This window comes from Triturus cristatus, chromosome 9 (genome assembly GCF_964204655.1).
Source record: "Triturus cristatus chromosome 9, aTriCri1.1, whole genome shotgun sequence".
In the NCBI taxonomy this organism is placed as follows: Eukaryota; Metazoa; Chordata; class Amphibia; order Caudata; family Salamandridae; genus Triturus; species Triturus cristatus.
The window spans coordinates 384,253,488-384,272,464 of record NC_140592.1 but is presented as its reverse complement, the minus strand read 5'-3'; the positions used below and the strand labels follow the sequence as shown (position 1 = coordinate 384,272,464).

Below are 18,977 nucleotides of genomic sequence, written 5' to 3'. Positions count from 1 at the left end.
GGTAAACATGAATCGGAATTTACCGAATCGGTAAATACCGAAGTGGTATTTTCCGAATCGGTAAATACCGAATCGGTAAATACCGAATCGGTAGTTCAAAAACACATGACTTGAATCAGCCAATCCTGTGTTACCTAAACCTCACCCAACCAGGGAGTGGCCACACCCAGGCAGGTGCACACAATCAGCAGACTCTGGAGAGGCTGGGAGTGCTGAGGAGAGGAAGAGAGCAACTGCCTGTTTCAGCCCTGGAGACTGCAAGAATGGCCAGCCAGGACACAGAGAGGGAAGGAGGGGAGAGGAAGCGAAAGCTGAAATTCAGCCAAAAGGAGCTCCAAGTACTGGTGGAGGAGGTCGTGAAGCAGCACCAGAAACTTTTTGGAAAACTGTCACAGCAAGTGCCTGAGTCAGAGAAACGAAAGATCTGGCTTGGAATCCAGGCACAGGTGAATGCCATGGGAGTGACCCCCCGGGACATCGATGTCCTGAAGAAGCGGTGGTACGACATCCGTATCATCACGAAGAGGAAGGTGGCAGAATTAAAAAAAGAGGCCAGCCAGACAGGAGGTGGACGCAACAGGGCACCAGCCCTGACAGAACTGGAGGAGCTAGTGGAGACAACGATTGAGCCAGAAAGCATCGTGGGGATTGGGGACGCTGACAGCACCTCCAAACAAGGTAAGACGCTTGCACAGCAATGTGCCCCCCCCCTTACCCTATCCCAACTCCCCAAATGTGCTATGAGAATCCCACTCCAGTACAGGTATTAGTGCATGCCTGCAATGCATCATGGGAGATGTAGTCCCTGAAAGCCCAAACAGGATACGATTAGCACAGAATAACAGGGCATGAGACACACAGTAGCGAGAAGCAGGCAGAGGACATTGAGATACTGTACAGAAAATGTATTGTCATGTCATCAAGACAATGCTTCAGGTACACTTAGCTGATGTTGCTTTTCTGTCCACAGGCACTACTGCGCACAGAACTGGCCATGACAAGGAAGAGAGGGCACACCACAAACCCAGCACGGAGAAGGCCACCACCAGTACTGCCCAGGGAACAGCACCACAGGCAGTTACACCACCCCAGCCAGCATCGCCGCTCCTGCCAGCATCCCCAGTCCTGCAGGTGTCACCACCATCTTCACCACCTGCATTGCACAGGTTGAGTAGGCGTCCTGCAGCCAGGTTGGATGTGACCGACTCATCGTCCGAAGACTCGAGGGGGCCGGAAACGTCCACTGTACCCCAGGATGTAACCCATGCCAGTGTGCCTTCCGACTCTGAGGGAGAACACACAGTTGGCCGACGGCGCCGCAGGGCTCGGCCGCAGAGTCCACCTCCCCTTGGGCAGGGCCATGGAGTGTTCTCAGGTCTTGAGGGCACCATGGTAAAAATAGCCAAGTAGGCTCGAAATGCATTGGGTATCCGTACAGCGTGTCAACTTCAAAACGTGATTGATTTGCACGTACCTGTGTATAAGCCTGGATTGGCATGCAGCTGGTATTTGAAGATGTCAATAAAGATTGCAGATTCAATCACACTGTCTCCGTCATGATGAAAGAATAATGGTGTATGGTTTTAAGATTGGACAATCAAATAGCTACGTTTATAATGAGTTTATATCAGAGTACCCGGATGAATGCAATATATTGGTGGGATTGATTCCCACTTTTTGCAGTGCGACAGTGGGAGCGCAAGAGGAGTGCTCTTTCTTTAATACTTTCGTATTGCTGTGGTTTGGGGCGATCCACGGACATTGGACGCACGCATCTACATATAAGGTTCTGGAGCTTGGAGTAATTAAAGGGAAGGAGTGCATGCTCTATGATATATTATTCTACTTCAAGAAAGTTGGCATAATTACTTTAGCGAGGCACAAGAAGAAAGAAAGAAATGGGAACAAAAGGCGTGGTCACTACAGGTGTTTGGACGAGAACCCTCACTCACCCAAGGGCGACATGCTTCATCATTGGGTCCCTCCACATGCTGGGACCACAAGGTACCCAGCGTGGGCTACAACTTTCCCGCAGGAAAGGAGCAGGAGTGTTTTTAGTAGCCCGTCTATGTAATATTACCAATAGGGTGGGGGTGAGGGGCAGAGTGCAACAAAAAAAGTGTCCCCACCTTTTGTTCCCTTTTCTTTCGTTCTTCTTGCATCTCGCTACTCTATACTCTGTGTGAACATAATAATTGTTTGAAGTAGTATAGGACTTAACTTACTATTTAGTAGCGTACACTTCCCCTTGACCCTTTGTGTGAGATACATTTACTTACTTTAGCCATTTGGTGCCTGATGCCTATCTCTGTTCAGTCTGGGCTGGGTGACAGCTGGGCTTTGTGTATTCCTTCTAGACAGCCACAACAAAGGAAGCTTAGGTGTATATTGATGGGGCATCCTAGGTGAGGGAAGGGAGGAGCTGAGAACAGCCTCACACTTACACCTGAATAGGCTGTGTTTTGTCCAAACACAAAGGACTGCATACCCGCCTGTACTGAGGCTGGAACCAGGACAGGAAGAGAGGAACTTTGTGCTCTTCAAAGATTTTTTTAAGTCTCCCCCACTCCAAAGGCACAACTGTGTACAAGTACTGGACCTCTGACGCCATAATTTCAGTACACTTCTGGACCTGTGAAGACTCTGCCAGGAAAATAACTGCTGTGCTGCTAAAAGGAAAGCCACTCTGCTTGACTGCAGTTTTGCTGGACTCTTACCTTGCTTAGCTGCCCTGCTGTCTGCTCTTCCTCTGCCTGGATGAGAAGGAGTGGACCTGCAAAACCTGAAACCACAGTGACTTCAAGGGCTTGCTGGCTTGCTTCTTGTTCTATGTCTCAGGGACATCAAAGACTTCAACTCATCCTGCCACAGCACCTGGACTTTGCTTGCTGCAGGTCTTGCCCTGACAAATGGTGCCAACCCAGTCCTGGGCCCTTGGAAGCAGGTATAAAGTGCTGCTACAACCAGAACCCGCGCATCCTCTTCTAAACAAATGCATCTCTGCCTTTGCATGAGTATGAATCAGTACATCTTCGTTGTTGCATGTAGCGGACCAGGTGCATTACTTTTGGATTCAGCACATTTCTTTTGAAATCAACGCATTGCCTACTGGGGGAGCAGCAGACATGCATCGCATTCGGAGCCAGCTCCTCACACTCCAAACTGACGCATCGGGGCAGTTGCTAGAGAAAATCGACGTATTTCGTCCACTGCATGGCTGGACACTGAAGCATGGCTCTCGCTGCACCTCGCATGTTCGTCGTCGACGACACATCCCAGATCAAGGTACGTTGGTTCCTCGGGCTCAAGTGGGTCCCTGTATCTGGCACGCGTTTTATTGCAGTCGCCTGAACTTTTGACTTTGCCCTGGTCCAGTGCGACCAGATATCCCAATTAAGCGCTTATTACTTCTAGGTGCTGTTTTACATTTATTCCTTTGACAATTCATATCTCAAATTCTACTTGTTGGATTTATGTTGGTTCAGTCTTCTTTGATTTATAACATCAATCTTCATTTTTCTAAACTGGTGTGGAGTCTTTGTGTGGTGTTTTCACTGTGTTCTATTTAAAGTGTTGCACAAATATTTTAGACATTGCTTCTTAAGTTAAGTATGACTGCTCTGATCCAAGCTACCAGAGGGTGAGCACAGGATAATTTAGAGTGTGCTGTGACTTACCTTGACTAGATCTGTTGTTCATTCTTGGACACAGTACATACCTCAGCCAACCAGAAACACAATTCCTAACAACAATTTATGGAAAGGATGATAAAACAGAGGCAATATTTTTCATAATGGAGACCTAAACAAATATCATCCTACATGGAACACTCTAAATCACTAATAAAAAATATACCATATGGGGAATTCCTCAGGATGAAAATAAACTGGTCAGATGAAAAAGACCTGGAAGAGAAGTGTAATGACGTAAGAAACAGATTTCAGCAAAGAGGATACCAAACAAGATTAATCGAAGGAGGTTTGAAAAAATCAAAAGAAAAGTAACGAATGGAAACATTGTTAACAAGACAGGAAAGAGACAGCCAAAAAGAAAAAAGGAAGCCAAGACTAATACTAACTTATAGAAGAGAAAGCAGCCAAATAAGAAAACCTTTTCAGAAACATTGTTGGAAAATTAAACAGGATCCTGATATTGACAACCATTTAGGAGAAAGAGCAATTATATCATTCCACTATGTTCCTTTACTAAAAGACTGTTTAATCAAAACCTACTTTCAGGAAAAAAAGGAAATTTGTAGCTAGCAGAAACAAACAATTGATTCACAAAATACAAAGTCTGTAATGTATGTAAGATAAGAAGAAACCTGAAAACAATAAAGGATACACATATTCAAATAATTACTATCACTACAAGGATTACATGTGAAACTAATGTTATGGTTAATATTGTGGAATGTGATTACAGATTAAAGTATGTAGAGAGCACAACATGCACCGAAAAGAAAAAGATCCTAGAACACATAAGAGCGGTGCAAAACAAAGAAATTACATATGCAATCGAAAAGCATTATGTAAAACATAAACATTTGGTAGGATACAATAAGATATTATGACATTGACACAGTCCCCAAACAGGAAACAGAGGGTGATAGAATACAAAAACTAAGACAGATGGAATTCAAAAATATTATTAGTGTGAACATGAAACCTCCCTATGGTTTGAATAATAATGATGAAAAATGTATGTCCTGTTATAATGTGGAAATAATGAGTGTGCATACAGTAACAGATGAAAACACAATGGTAGAATGCATCTGCTTACTGAGAGGTTATATTTACAGAGGTCTGTGGATTTTGAGCACAACATGTCTCACTTAGAGAACATTTTGCTAAAGTATTGGTGACAATTAGTCCAAGCATTATATGGTCAAAATAATATCGACAGACAAAGCACAATTATGGAATAAGTTTCACAAAATTAGAACATTTTCCACACGAAGATAGGTGCACAAAAAGAATGCTAAGAGCAACAGACAGAGTGAGCTTGGAATTCAACCAATCCCCAAAAACATATGATAAAATTGAGACCACTAAGTGTTGGAAAAGGCAATTCACGAAAGCTAATGGGGGTCATAGGGGGCAATGGAATGTCAGATTGAACATAATGGATAATATCATGAAAGTGACTCTGGCCCTATGTCTATTGGATTGATGTGGTGTTCTCTCCAGGGATTGCTCAACCCCAGAGTTAGTTCTGTTCCTTTTAGCTGTTTAGGAACAGGATCTGAGTGTGAGGCATCATTGCCTGATCTATCTGTTGTGGGGTTGCATACCAAATTCAGATCTGCAGTCACAACTAAGTCCCCTGAAGTAAAGTCACATAACGTGATAAGAAATGATATCAGGAAGGGATCCTGACTGAGGTTTGGGGCATACTGTGGCTATTATGATGGGAATAGTTCATAGACAGCCTAAGACCATGACATATGTGCCCTCTTTATCCGCTTTGTGTTGGACTGGTTTGAGGCCTAGTGATTTGGGAAAGAATAACATTACCTGTTTATGTTTTGCTTTAGCTATTAAGCAGAATGCGAGGGAATATTTCTTAAGCCTGAGGCAGTGTTTATATCTGTTTTCAGAGAGCTATTATGTTGTTTCATGAAACCAGCCCATGTGTGTTTAGTATGTAGGTAAGGCTGATATATGGTCGGGCAGTGATCTTCTTCCCCTAACAGAGAATTGGTTTGGCTGCTTCAATCACCAACCGTACCAATTTTCTCCATTGCCTTTCTTTTCACATCCATTGAAAATTCTGCAACTAAATATAAACAAACATCAACTACAATGACAAGCACCTCTATTATTAAAACAGGATACAAAAAGGGTCAAAGCAAGTTGTTATTCCTTTACAAGGGGTAAGAGCACAGTGGACTTTATGAGCCACTATGCAGCATTGTAAGGACTATTGGCCCCAAAGTCACTGGAGTCCTCACTGCTCATGAGGTTTCTATGCGCCATCCTCTGAGTTGCAGGGTTTGGCTGATGGTAAGTTGTCTCATCTTCCCCAGTCAATATCTACAGGAAAGTAGGTTAGCAAGCATTTTGCTTCTCAAATGTGTAATAAGAATTTTGCTATGGTGTTATGTTGTCACATATAGCCCTAATCTCTCAGTCTGTTTTTTTTTTTTAGTTAAAGATTTTTTATTGAAAAGCAAGAGCAAATGTAATACAACATTGCCAAACATCTATGAAATATTTCGAAAGATTGAACAGACCTGAAAAAGTATGGAAATCTCATAACATGCAAATGGCAATGAAAAATGGCAACGCATAATGAAATATATTACGTTTGGATAGGGAGAGTAGGAAAGGAAAGATAAGAGAAGTCAAGGGAAAAAAGCTGAAAATAAAGGTGGTGAGTCATGTAAGGAGTAGAAAATAAAAGAAGTGCCAGAAAGTTATAAACATATGCATCAAACTTAGCAAATACTTCAAATACATTGAAACCTGCATGGTTATGCATACAGTGTAACAAGAATAGGAGCAAAGTTAGCTGAATTGAAGAGAAACTGGGAGCATAGCATAATGAGATAGATAATTAGTAAGTAACAACCATAGTCTATTACGTTAACAGGTAATTGTACAGAACTATGACCGTATGTGTCTAGCCTATAATGATGACAGACTAAATTCCACCAGCATTGTAAGTTATGATTATCTTTAAACTTCTAATAGGAGGTGATAAAATAACTAGCTATTGAATTTAAAAGATCAACAAATTTCCCAAGCTGTCCTTTAGTAGATCAGATATCATGCACACTGCCCAGGAACAATGCATCATACAGGAGAGGTATATGGACCTGAGTAACAGCAGTAATTGTTTTCTAAATTAAAAACCAACCCTTAGAGAGAGCTTGACAATAAAACAACATATGAATATATGTTCCCAGGAGGGAATTACATCTCCAGCAAGTTTCTTGGTGAACTAGTTTGGCCTTAAAGAGTCTAGCTGGAGTATAAAATAATAGTTTAAAAGAAATATAGAGTTTGAATCAAACTGACAGTGCAAGCAGTGGAATGTATTTTGCTCCAGACGCTGTCCCACAAAGAGCTAGTCCATACAACATAACAATTTGACTCCCCCAGTGTTTCTGTGCTTGTTTTATTCCTATCCGAAGTAGGCATTTAAATCAATTTATGAATAGTCAATGCTTTGAAATCTACATGGAGGGAAATTACTGGTGGTTATTTAACCCCTTCAGTGGGGTTCATGATGAGATAGTCTCGTCATGGGCACAGCGCAACCGTGCTCCATGACGAGACTATCTCGTCATGGGCACTGAAGAGGTTAATATGTGATGAATCAGAGGAAGTGTGTTGATTGAAAGCATTTAGGGCCATATGTAGGTAAATAATTTTTACCGATTCTTAAATACCGAATTTTACCGAATCGGTATTTAAGAATCGGTAAGTTATATGTAGGTCAACAATCGGTAAACATTACCGATTCGGTAAAATTCGGTAAACATGAATCGGAATTTACCGAATCGGTAAATACCGAAGTGGTATTTTCCGAATCGGTAAATACCGAATCGGTAAATACCGAATCGGTAGTTCAAAAACACATGACTTGAATCAGCCAATCCTGTGTTACCTAAACCTCACCCAACCAGGGAGTGGCCACACCCAGGCAGGTGCACACAATCAGCAGACTCTGGAGAGGCTGGGAGTGCTGAGGAGAGGAAGAGAGCAACTGCCTGTTTCAGCCCTGGAGACTGCAAGAATGGCCAGCCAGGACACAGAGAGGGAAGGAGGGGAGAGGAAGCGAAAGCTGAAATTCAGCCAAAAGGAGCTCCAAGTACTGGTGGAGGAGGTCGTGAAGCAGCACCAGAAACTTTTTGGAAAACTGTCACAGCAAGTGCCTGAGTCAGAGAAACGAAAGATCTGGCTTGGAATCCAGGCACAGGTGAATGCCATGGGAGTGACCCCCCGGGACATCGATGTCCTGAAGAAGCGGTGGTACGACATCCGTATCATCACGAAGAGGAAGGTGGCAGAATTAAAAAAAGAGGCCAGCCAGACAGGAGGTGGACGCAACAGGGCACCAGCCCTGACAGAACTGGAGGAGCTAGTGGAGACAACGATTGAGCCAGAAAGCATCGTGGGGATTGGGGACGCTGACAGCACCTCCAAACAAGGTAAGACGCTTGCACAGCAATGTGCCCCCCCCCTTACCCTATCCCAACTCCCCAAATGTGCTATGAGAATCCCACTCCAGTACAGGTATTAGTGCATGCCTGCAATGCATCATGGGAGATGTAGTCCCTGAAAGCCCAAACAGGATACGATTAGCACAGAATAACAGGGCATGAGACACACAGTAGCGAGAAGCAGGCAGAGGACATTGAGATACTGTACAGAAAATGTATTGTCATGTCATCAAGACAATGCTTCAGGTACACTTAGCTGATGTTGCTTTTCTGTCCACAGGCACTACTGCGCACAGAACTGGCCATGACAAGGAAGAGAGGGCACACCACAAACCCAGCACGGAGAAGGCCACCACCAGTACTGCCCAGGGAACAGCACCACAGGCAGTTACACCACCCCAGCCAGCATCGCCGCTCCTGCCAGCATCCCCAGTCCTGCAGGTGTCACCACCATCTTCACCACCTGCATTGCACAGGTTGAGTAGGCGTCCTGCAGCCAGGTTGGATGTGACCGACTCATCGTCCGAAGACTCGAGGGGGCCGGAAACGTCCACTGTACCCCAGGATGTAACCCATGCCAGTGTGCCTTCCGACTCTGAGGGAGAACACACAGTTGGCCGACGGCGCCGCAGGGCTCGGCCGCAGAGTCCACCTCCCCTTGGGCAGGGCCATGGAGTGTTCTCAGGTCTTGAGGGCACCATGGTAAAAATACAACGCATCCAGGCAAGGGCAATGGTGTCCGTACAGCGACAAATGCGTGGCCTCAACAATACCTTTGGAAACATTGAAAAGGGCATCAGCACCATGGCAGGGGGCATGGCTGATATGGCAGCGGGCATGCGGGACATGTCCCAATCCATCATGCTGCTGTGCTCAAAGTACGATGAGGACAGGGCAGCACGGCGCAGGGGACATCAGAGAAAGGATCTGACCTCGAGGGCGGTGAACCGGCTGGCGACTGCCACATCGCTGCTCTGCAGGCGCTCTGTGGCGATGCAGGAGGGCCTTGCACACTGCAGCACAGATGTGTCCAGGGGGATGGTTAGGGTCACGAGTGCACTAGAAGTGCTGCTCACCAGCCAGTCTGCAACAACTGGCGCTTTGGATGCTGGTGACACAGAAGACACGACCAGCAGGAGCAGCATAACCCCCCCTGTCCCAGACACTCGTCGGAGCAACAGGCGTCAACGTGGTGCCACTGGTACCCCAGCCAGTGAGGACGCCCCCTCAATTCCATCACGCACTGGTGCGCGTGGGCGCAAACATTAAAGCGTCAGGCAAAACAATGACACAATTGGGTGAAGTAACCCTTAACTAACAACATTTTATTTCTCATTGTTGTTGGAATACGTTTTCCTTTGTGTCGTGGCGTAGTGCTGCATGATTAAACTACGTTATGGCATCCAACTACTGGCTGTGTCCCCTTACTCATTCAGAAATAGTTGCATGTGATCTCTGCCCGTCTCACTCTTCCATCTGTTGCTGTTGGCACTCCTGCTGCGTTGGCCTCTGCCTGTGCAGACTCATCATCATTGTCCTCAATATATGTCATTTCGACCTCTGTGCCTCTCTTTGTGGCAAGGTTGTGCAGCATTGCACAAGTGGCAATAATCTTGCAGCAGAGGATGGGTGTGTACTGGCGTGCACCTCCACTCTTATGGAGGCAGCGAAACCTGCTCTTCAGTAGTCCAAACGTGCGCTCCACCACATTGCGTGTAGATTTGTGTGCCACATTATATCGTCTCTCACTCTGGGTTGATGGGTGTAGGTAGGGAGTGAGGATGAATGACCGCACGGCATATGCACTGTCCCCTAGGTGAGTAGAAGGGAGACATCAGTCACATGCCTCAATACACTATGATTTGCACTGAGTACTATGGAGCGTCACTGTTACTTACCTAGCAGGTATCCTTCTCCAAATTCTCCCGCAAGCAGTCGTGTGTAGATCCCACTGTTCTGGAAGATGTAGGAGTCATGGGTGCTCCCAGGGAATTTGGCAACGATATCAGTGATGATGTTCCCTGCATCGCAGATTACCTGCACATTGATGGAGTGGGTGGACTTTCTGTTCCTGTAGATGTGCTCAGTGGCAGCTGGTGGGCAGATTGGGATGTGTGTGCCATCTATACAGCCAATGACATGGGGGAACTGTGCCATGTGATAAAAGTCAGTTTTAGTTTTCTGCAGTTCAGCCTGTGTGTTTGGGAAGCTGATGTAGTGGTGCATTCTCTGCATCATGGCATCCAGGAACTTCCTGAAGAAACCGGACAGGCAACTCTGGGATACACCGCCCACCGCAGCTATCACCCCCTGGTAACTGCCAGATGCAAGTAGGTGTAGGCTGCAGAGAACCTGCACATGTGGTGGTATGGCATGCGCCTTTCTTGTTGGCTGGTCCAGGAGTGGGTGCAGGTCCCTTATCAGGTCCATGATGGTTTGGGGGTGTAGCCTGTACCTTTCATGTATCTCTGCGTCAGTCAGTTGGAAGAGTGTGATGCGCTGTCTGTAGATGCGTTCCTCCCGTCTCCATATCCTCAGTCCTGCTGCCTGTAGACGTAGCCGCCTTGCAATAACATACAGAGCGGCCATGTTGTCCATGCTGTTGCATTTTGGGATTGCTTATATGCACTGTTGATGATTACCACCTGCTTTCTATCAGTGTTAATTACCGACTCTTATTTACCGATTTTCAAGGATTTCTTAATTACCGAATTTACCTACATATCTTTTTCCGTATTACCACTTCATATTTACCACTTCATATTTACCGAATCGGAAAATATGTATTCGGTAAATTTGAAGCGGTATTTTAGAATTCGGTAAATATGAATCGGTATTTACCGATTCATATTTACCGAATATGGGTTTTTGGCCTCCTACATCTCAACTATCTAAATACCGGCCGGTAACGAGTTTTTTACCGAATTTCGGCCGTTACCGACCAGTATTTAGCTACCTACATGAGGCCCTTAGTATCATAGAGGACTACTCATCATACTGAGAGCACATGGTATGTGGGAGATTGTATGAGGTGGATAACTCATGGAAAGAATTAAAAAGCCTAAATGGAATAACTGTGAAATAAGGAGTAGGCCTTTGTTCAGCCATGCTTTCCAGTGTAAAGTCTTCACATTTTTCTTAAGTCATGTATTATGCCAAATAGGATTATTCAAGAACTTGGTAGAGGTGCAAGTAAGTGTTACAATAGCAGGTAGCCAACATTTAGAAAGGTTAGGCATGAACAGAATGTTTGTGAATAAAGAGGGAAGTCAAGAGTCTTTCCAGAGTGAACCATAATTTATGAGGAATATCAGTAGAATGGTACAAATAGCATTGGATTTGATCAATACCAAAGACCCTATGAGAGGCAATAAAACCAGGAAGATTAACTCCACCAGAAATCCTGAGAGATTTTAATTTCTGTATAGACGTCCTAGGTATACCATTCCAAAGAAATTTCATGAGTATTTTATTGATAGAGGAAAATATTATTTGGTAATCTTGATAGGGATCATCATGAGAAGGATGTTAACAATGGGGAGTAACATCATTTTGATGGAGTCTAGGCACCTCCACCAGGAAAGGAATAATGGAGACCATTTTCAGAAAGGTGTCAGAGTTTGGTAAGAAGGGCATCTGAATTAAGAGTATCAATGAGAGTATTACTGCACCATACTCCCAAGCATTTAATTTTTGTGGGATGCCAAGCAAATCCTGCCTCCATAAAAGGTTGTTTGATACAATATTTATTTAATGGAATTACTTCAGACTTATCGATATTCAATTTGCAACCCGAGGATGCAGAGAACAGATTATGTTCATGTACAAAAATCAGAAGAAAACGCTCTGCATGGGACATAAATAAAAGGATGTCATCTGCATATGCCGTAAATTTAATATGAACATCTTGGAGCCAAAAGCTTAGAAAGTAATCAGAATGCCTCAGTTGATGAAGAAATGGTTCCAAAACTAATATCAAATGTACGAGAGACAAAAGGCAACCCTGTCTGGTGCCTCTAGCAAGAGGGAAATACGGGGATGATATACTGTTGACAATGAGAGAGGATTTTGGGGAGGAGTACAATAGTGAAATAAGTTGTGGAAAATGAGGGCCGAAGTCGTGCCATTGTAAAGTTGCCATTCAAAATCACCAACTAACGGCAGAATACTTTCTCCGCATCTAGAGAGAGTGCTGGCAATGAATCCTTTATTTTATAAGCTTTATTGACAATATTCAGAAAGGTGTGGGAGCTGCCCACCACATTCCTGTCAGGGATAAAACTTGATTGCTCCGGACCAATAAAATCGGGAATAGACACAAGTAATCATAAACCCAGCACTTTGTCAAATATTTTACAGTCAGTAGTGGTTAATTAAATAGGCCTATAATTCTTGAATTGTGCCAGATCATGATCCTTCTTAGGGATTAAACAAATCGGGGCCTCTGAAAAAGTACCAAAAGAAATTTTCAGAAGAGTGAAGTGATTTAGTAATTTCAAAAGTTTGGGAAAAAGAAGTTGGGAAAACTGAAGATAAAATTTGACAGTGAAACCATCAGGGCTTGGAGCTTTGCCCTTAAGAAGATGCCTAATTGCAGAGTAAAGTTCCTCAACAGTTATCGGCTGTTCTAGGATAGAAAAGTCAAGAAAAGGGGAAGGCTTGGGTTTGAGTTTGGAGAATTAGGTCTTGAGATGCTCTTCCGAGGGTGTGGTTTCGCGACTGTATAATGCTGTATAGAAGGTGGCAAAACATGCAGCAATATCAGCATCACCAAATAATTTATCACCGGAATAATTGATAATGGATTTATTAGAAGATTTTTCTCATCTACATTTTAAATAGTGTTTCAAAATAAAACCAGCACTGTTATTTCCACCATAATAGTGAGAATTACATTTAAGAAGTATGCCAAATCCCTTCTCTGTGGTATATTTGTTAAATTCAATTTTAGCAGCCACAAAAGCATCCAGATCTGATTTGTTTTTTATAAAAGTATAATAGGCGTGTTCCAAATGTTTTATTTGCGCCAAAATGGAGGCAGAGTTTTTTGCTGCTGTTTTCTTTTTATTGGATACAAATCTATTGTAAAACCTTTCAAAGCCACCGTAAAAGCAACCCAGACAAAATGAAGGAGTGTTTGTCCATTGTTGTTAATCGAAAAATAATCCTCACCAATACCCATGTAAAATGTGAGAAAAGACACATCAGAGAGCAAAGAATTGTTAAACCTCCAATGGGATTTACTGTGGCTGACAGCAGTAATTTCCAAATCTGTCCACACAGGGGCATGATCTGAGATTAAGATTGACCAAATCCCCAAATTCACCATGTTTTGTAATAAGCTTTTACTCAGGAAAATCTAATCTATGCAGGATTGAGAATGAGGAGAAGGTGAATAAAAGAAATATTCATGTAAATCCGGGTTAAAGAGCCTCCAGGAGTCAAAAAGAGAGTGTTGAAAGACTATGGTTTAAAGGCCTTGTGGGAAGCATGAGGAACAAATCTAGATGAAGATTTCCTATCCATAAATGGATCTAAGACTTGATTGCAGTCTCCTCCCATCACAAGGTTGTCAGTGGCATGTTCAGATAGGGTGTGAGAAAGATTATACCAGAAACTGGGGTCAGGATGAGCAAGACTATAGATATTGAGCAAAGTGAGGGTGGTATTATCAAACGTAAGTGTAACTAGTATCCAGCAGGCCTTTGCATTGTGGTGTTGAGAGAGTAATGACATATTGAGCAATTTATGACAGAGAATAATCACACCATTTTTATTAGCTATGGAAGTAGAGAAGGATTCTTCACCAACCCAATGTTTTTTTATTTAGTGACCTCTAACTCAGTGAGAGTTGTCTCCTGCAATAAAACTATCTGACAATTCATGTGGGCTAAATGTGACAACAGTCGCTGACCCTTTATTGGGTGTCTCAGTCCTTTAACATTCTACGTTACTATTCTCAGTTGCAAAGGAGAGGAATGGCATTAGCATATTGTGACTCTTGAAAGGAGCATAAGATAATGAATGAAGGAAAAGAAAGAAAGAACTAGAGAAGCAAGAAAGAAAGAGGAGAAAGCCAAGAAAGAGGAAAATGGCAGTAGGTAGCCGGAAGAAAACGAGAATGGAGGCAGACACCATCCAATAGGTTAAATCAAAAGGAGATAAGCACCGACCATACATTCCATTCACTATATAGGCTTCACAGTAAAACACAATTGTTATATACGGCACAGGCTCCCGTCTGATTTTTCATAAAAATGTCCTTTATTCACATCTTTTAGTTTTTTTAGTAAAATTCCCTGTAGCCAATGCGTTTTGTCCCCTAACTGAGACTTCTTCAGGGCTTTGAATATGATTAATATGCAAATCGACAAGGAAAACTGGAAGATCATAGCAGAAATGTCTTTCTTTCGCCTTATCCAAGCTTCAAATATATCATGTATCGCCTGTATGCTGTCCCAATTAAATCATGGTATCTTTTCCTTCTTAGTTAAAACTCCATCCTTCCCTCTTTGCCAATATTTCACACACATAAGATATCCTAGCCAATGTAGGCTTCAAGTCCCAGATTGATGGATGTTGCATTGCACAAGACATCCAAACACAAGTTTCAAGATTCAGTAGAATAAGAAAGGGGTTTAGGGACAGCAGAGCACCTAAGGGAGATGGACGGGTTGCGAACCCGACAAGAGGACAGGGAGAACTAAGAAAATAGCACATAAGAAATTAGAGTAGAAAAAACAAATGAGAAAGAGGAACCTGCACAATGGGAAACCAAGAAATGACCATAGAGAGCAACTGGGATCACCGACAATTCATTAGACTTACCAAGGTAAGCAACAGAGAGGTCGATTGGGGTGATAAACAACATGAAATGAAGGAAGTAAACTATAAGTGGGATCCAAATGATGTCCAGTTCTAAGATAAGGAAAAGAAAATGACAGAGAAAGAAAAGATATTCAATTAATAATGAACATAGACAAAAATAAAACAATGAACTTCAAGCGGAACACCTGTATGGTGGAGGAAAGAGAAAACATTAGTTAATAACTGGACCCGATAACAGAGATCATGTGGTAACAGGTGGTCCTAAGTCCATAGTCCGCAGCTCTGTGTTGGTTGATGAAGGTTTGCAAGTCGGCAGAAACCTCAAAGGAAAATGATTTGCCTTTAATAGTAAGTTTAAAGAGACAAGGGTGAAGTAGTCCATATCTAATGTTCATAGATCTGAGTTGTGGGCATAGAGCCAGAAATTGCTTCAGTCGAGCTGCTATTGCAGGAGGGACATCTTGTGTGAAAAAAACTTGTAGCTGACCATTGTAAGTTTCCTACTTTTTTTGCTGCTGAAAGGACCTGCATTGATTTGGTGAATTAAGGAACTAAAATGATAATGCCTCTGGGACGTGTGTTTGCAGTCAGTGAAGATTTAGAAACGAGACAGTGAGCCTGGTGGATAGTGGGAGGAAACAGAGTTCGCAATTGGACTATTACAGGATTTGAGGATTGCAAAAAAGCAATCATGTTGGAGCCCTCTGAGACCTTTGGAATACCAAAGAGTCTGAGGTTATTATGTCTGCTTCTTTTTTCCAAGTCTTCTGCCAGTTCCTTAAGATGATTAATGTCTTTAACCATTTGAGTGACAGCAGGAGTGGAATCCTCCATGGTTCTCAGCCGTTGCTCAAGCATAGTAATCCATTGGTCATGGGAAGACTACTTTTTTCCAATACATTGCAAAGAGGCCTTAGTGTTGACTATGAATGGTTTCAGGGCTCTGATTTCATTTTTAACATCGCCCAAAGTCAAAGGAGGAGACTTGATTGAAGGGTAATCCGGATCCTTTTAGGGCATTTAATAGAGGTTGAATTCAGCGACTTCTATGAGACAGCACTGGGAGCCATAGGGGAAGTCAAGCCCTCCCTCCCAGCCCCGGAGCTGTCCTCCATAAGTACTGATGAGAAGACAGTAGCGGCAGTGGTTTGATGTGTAGAAATTCATATATTGTGTGCAGATTTAAAATAAGTGGGAAATGTTCTGCCTTGTTGAATCTTGTGAGATCTCCTCATACAAAGACACAGAACCAACAAGACAATATGAAGGGAGTTCCAACCGCACAGCCACAGCAAGGGTATTGTGACAAGAATTAGATCAGCAAAAGGACTTCTGTGTGGCAGCTTATGCCATAAACAAAATGGATTAGCCACTCACATTGTCAGCAGTTGTAGAATGATGCATGAGGCAGTCAAATACATGATCAGCAATATTAGGCAGTTTGCGGCCATTGTTATAAAGATACAAATTGCCCCAGAAAAAGTACCATTACATATGGAGATGAGAAATGAGTGGATAAATGCAGTCACTTGATGACCTCAGGCAAGAAAGAAAGTCTGTAATCCATTTAGCATGTAAGGTAGCATGCCGACACAGGAGCCGAGAACGATATGAAAATAGCACCCAAAAGTGCAAATGATCAATGATTTAAGCTCTTTTTATTACCCCTTAGCAGCATATTTGGTAATAATATATTTAGCTTCCATTGCATAGTCCCTGAGTTTTGTAGTCTCTTTGCCACTCTTGTGTTTCCTCTCTTGGCCATGGTAGAGGATGGGTTGGTGGTGCTTATTTTAATTGTCATACTGACTTTAGGTGGTCTTTTGAAGATCTGGCAACACCTGATAGCTGTTACTAACCCCTTGAGGGGGGCTTTTCAAGGCATATTAACCTGTCATATACACATGGGATAGTTCTCAAGCATTATTAACCTATCACCCATTTCAGGTAGGGTTCACAATGCCTGTTATTAGTTGATGATACTCACACTTCTCAGTTGAGTTCACTAGCTCTATCAAAAACACATTACTGTAACACACCCTAGATAGGGTTCACTACTCCTGTTAGGTATCATACATCTCAGGTAGGGTTCTCATACAGTATTCACCCCTGATAAGTGTGTGGCAATCTTCGGGAGGACCTCCTGAAATCTTTTAACATTGTTTTTCTCACACACCCTATTAAAATGGCCTTTTGGTATGCACAAATTGCAAACTTCAATTCAGTAACATGTTAACAAATCACAATTTGTGTTTCCAACCAAATACTGAATCGTTTTTTGGAAGGGGCGTGTTTAGGAAGTCCCCTCCAAATACCAAACGGAATGGTATGAATGAATGTTTTGAGACCAAAATTTGGCCGCAAAACATTAATATTTTACCAGGTACAGCTATGTACTGGTAACCCATTCACAAACAGAAAGGTGTCCCCAAGGGACCCCATCCCCATTGTGAATGTTGACAAAAACATTTTGAACATTTAACTTTTTGTTTTGTTTTTAAAGCATCCTATTTTCTCTTAAGGAAAATGGGTTGTATTGAAAAACAACTGCTTTACTTAAAAGCAATCACAGACAAGATGTTATGCGGACTTCAGCAGGCCACCATCCTTGTGAAGGCAGTGATTCCTAGTGGATCACAATTTGCAACCTACCTCATTAATATTCATGAGGTAGGTCAAATTAACACCCAATAGGGATCAATATTTTGGAAACCAACGTATTAGTATAAAGGTTGGTCAGCAAAATAACACAATGGTCGTGAAAATACTGGCCTGAATTTGCAACCGATATTTTATGACCAGTGCTTTGTACATGTGGCCCATATTTTTCCTGTGTCAGTATGTTTTGCAGAAAACCACCCACAAGTCATTTAGTAAGAATTTAAGGGATCTTGAAACCGAAAATAAATTCAAAGACTTGAAGAATGTCTGATGTGATGTACCTATATAATCCTTAATGCTCGACAGAGTTATCTGATTCTGATCTTTTTCACTCATGTTTACAGGCAAAGAACAAGGAAACAGGTGAACTCGCTGCAATAAAGATTGTGAAAATGGAACCAGGTGATACTTCATATGCAATGCCGTTTTTGCCTGTCTCTGCCTGTAAAAGTGAATAGTGGACGGAAGCGTTCGGTAGGGTGGTAGAGAAGTGATTGGGAGTCTCAGTTTTCGATGATGGAAGGCATTTCATATTAGTTTAGTGGGGTGATGATGACAAGTATGGGTGTTCGAGGTATCAAGTAAACAACCCCAAGTTCAGAAGCCCTTCAGCTAGTGAAATTCTCAAATGGCAGAGCAGCACTCCCCTTGGCCTTTAAACATTTTTATAAATATATATCTATAGGTCTTACAGCAAGATACAACAAGCAAAAAAGAAAATATAAACTTCCAAAACACAATTGATGTAATAATTGGGCAGATATCAATCAATATTTATAGTGGGGCTATCTGCATTTACTGATCATCGATATTCTCATACATTCTGCACACCCTACTGTTATTAGTGAATATTACTTTATCCATGTCTGTGCCATCTCAATTTTTTTAAGTAAAGTCTGTAATCTGAGGAACGTCCAGTGTGTTCAGGCCATTAGTGGCTATTGTTTGAACCGCCTATGTTTTTGACCAATTCTTTTTAGCGCAAGACGATAACTCGCTAATGGATCTATAAGAGAATACATGCTGCACTTAAATATAGTTCTAAATGCTGATTTAGCATTTTGTGTCATTCTGTGTGATTTATGCGAAATTTCGCGTAATCCCATAAAAGCAAAATACATGAATTTTACACACCTCTACTTCCGTCCCAGGTGTAACATTTAATGCCACTTTCACCATATCTTTCTCTTATTCATATTGTTCTCAATATGGGTGTCTGTATGTTACCCAAATACATTCTTGCATCTCCCTTTTGAAATGAATGGATACACCAAATGTTCATCACACTGATGTGTTTCATTTCCTGCAAAATACTTCA

At 42.5% G+C, this 18,977-nt stretch overlaps 1 protein-coding gene across 2 annotated transcripts in view; it reads left to right on the top strand.

Moving 5' to 3' along the window:
• The window catches only part of LOC146798005 (mitogen-activated protein kinase kinase kinase kinase 5-like), a 581,883-nt gene that overhangs the window by 156,675 nt on the left and 406,231 nt on the right, over positions 1-18,977 (top strand). The window contains exon 2 of one of the 2 annotated variants that reach the window (XM_085625239.1): positions 18,004-18,061. The exons of the other annotated variant lie outside the window; for it this stretch is intronic. Within the exon in view, the coding sequence (XP_085481365.1) occupies positions 18,004-18,061 (58 nt within the window). The remainder of the gene's footprint in view (positions 1-18,003; positions 18,062-18,977) is intronic. 2 annotated transcript variants of the gene reach the window in all.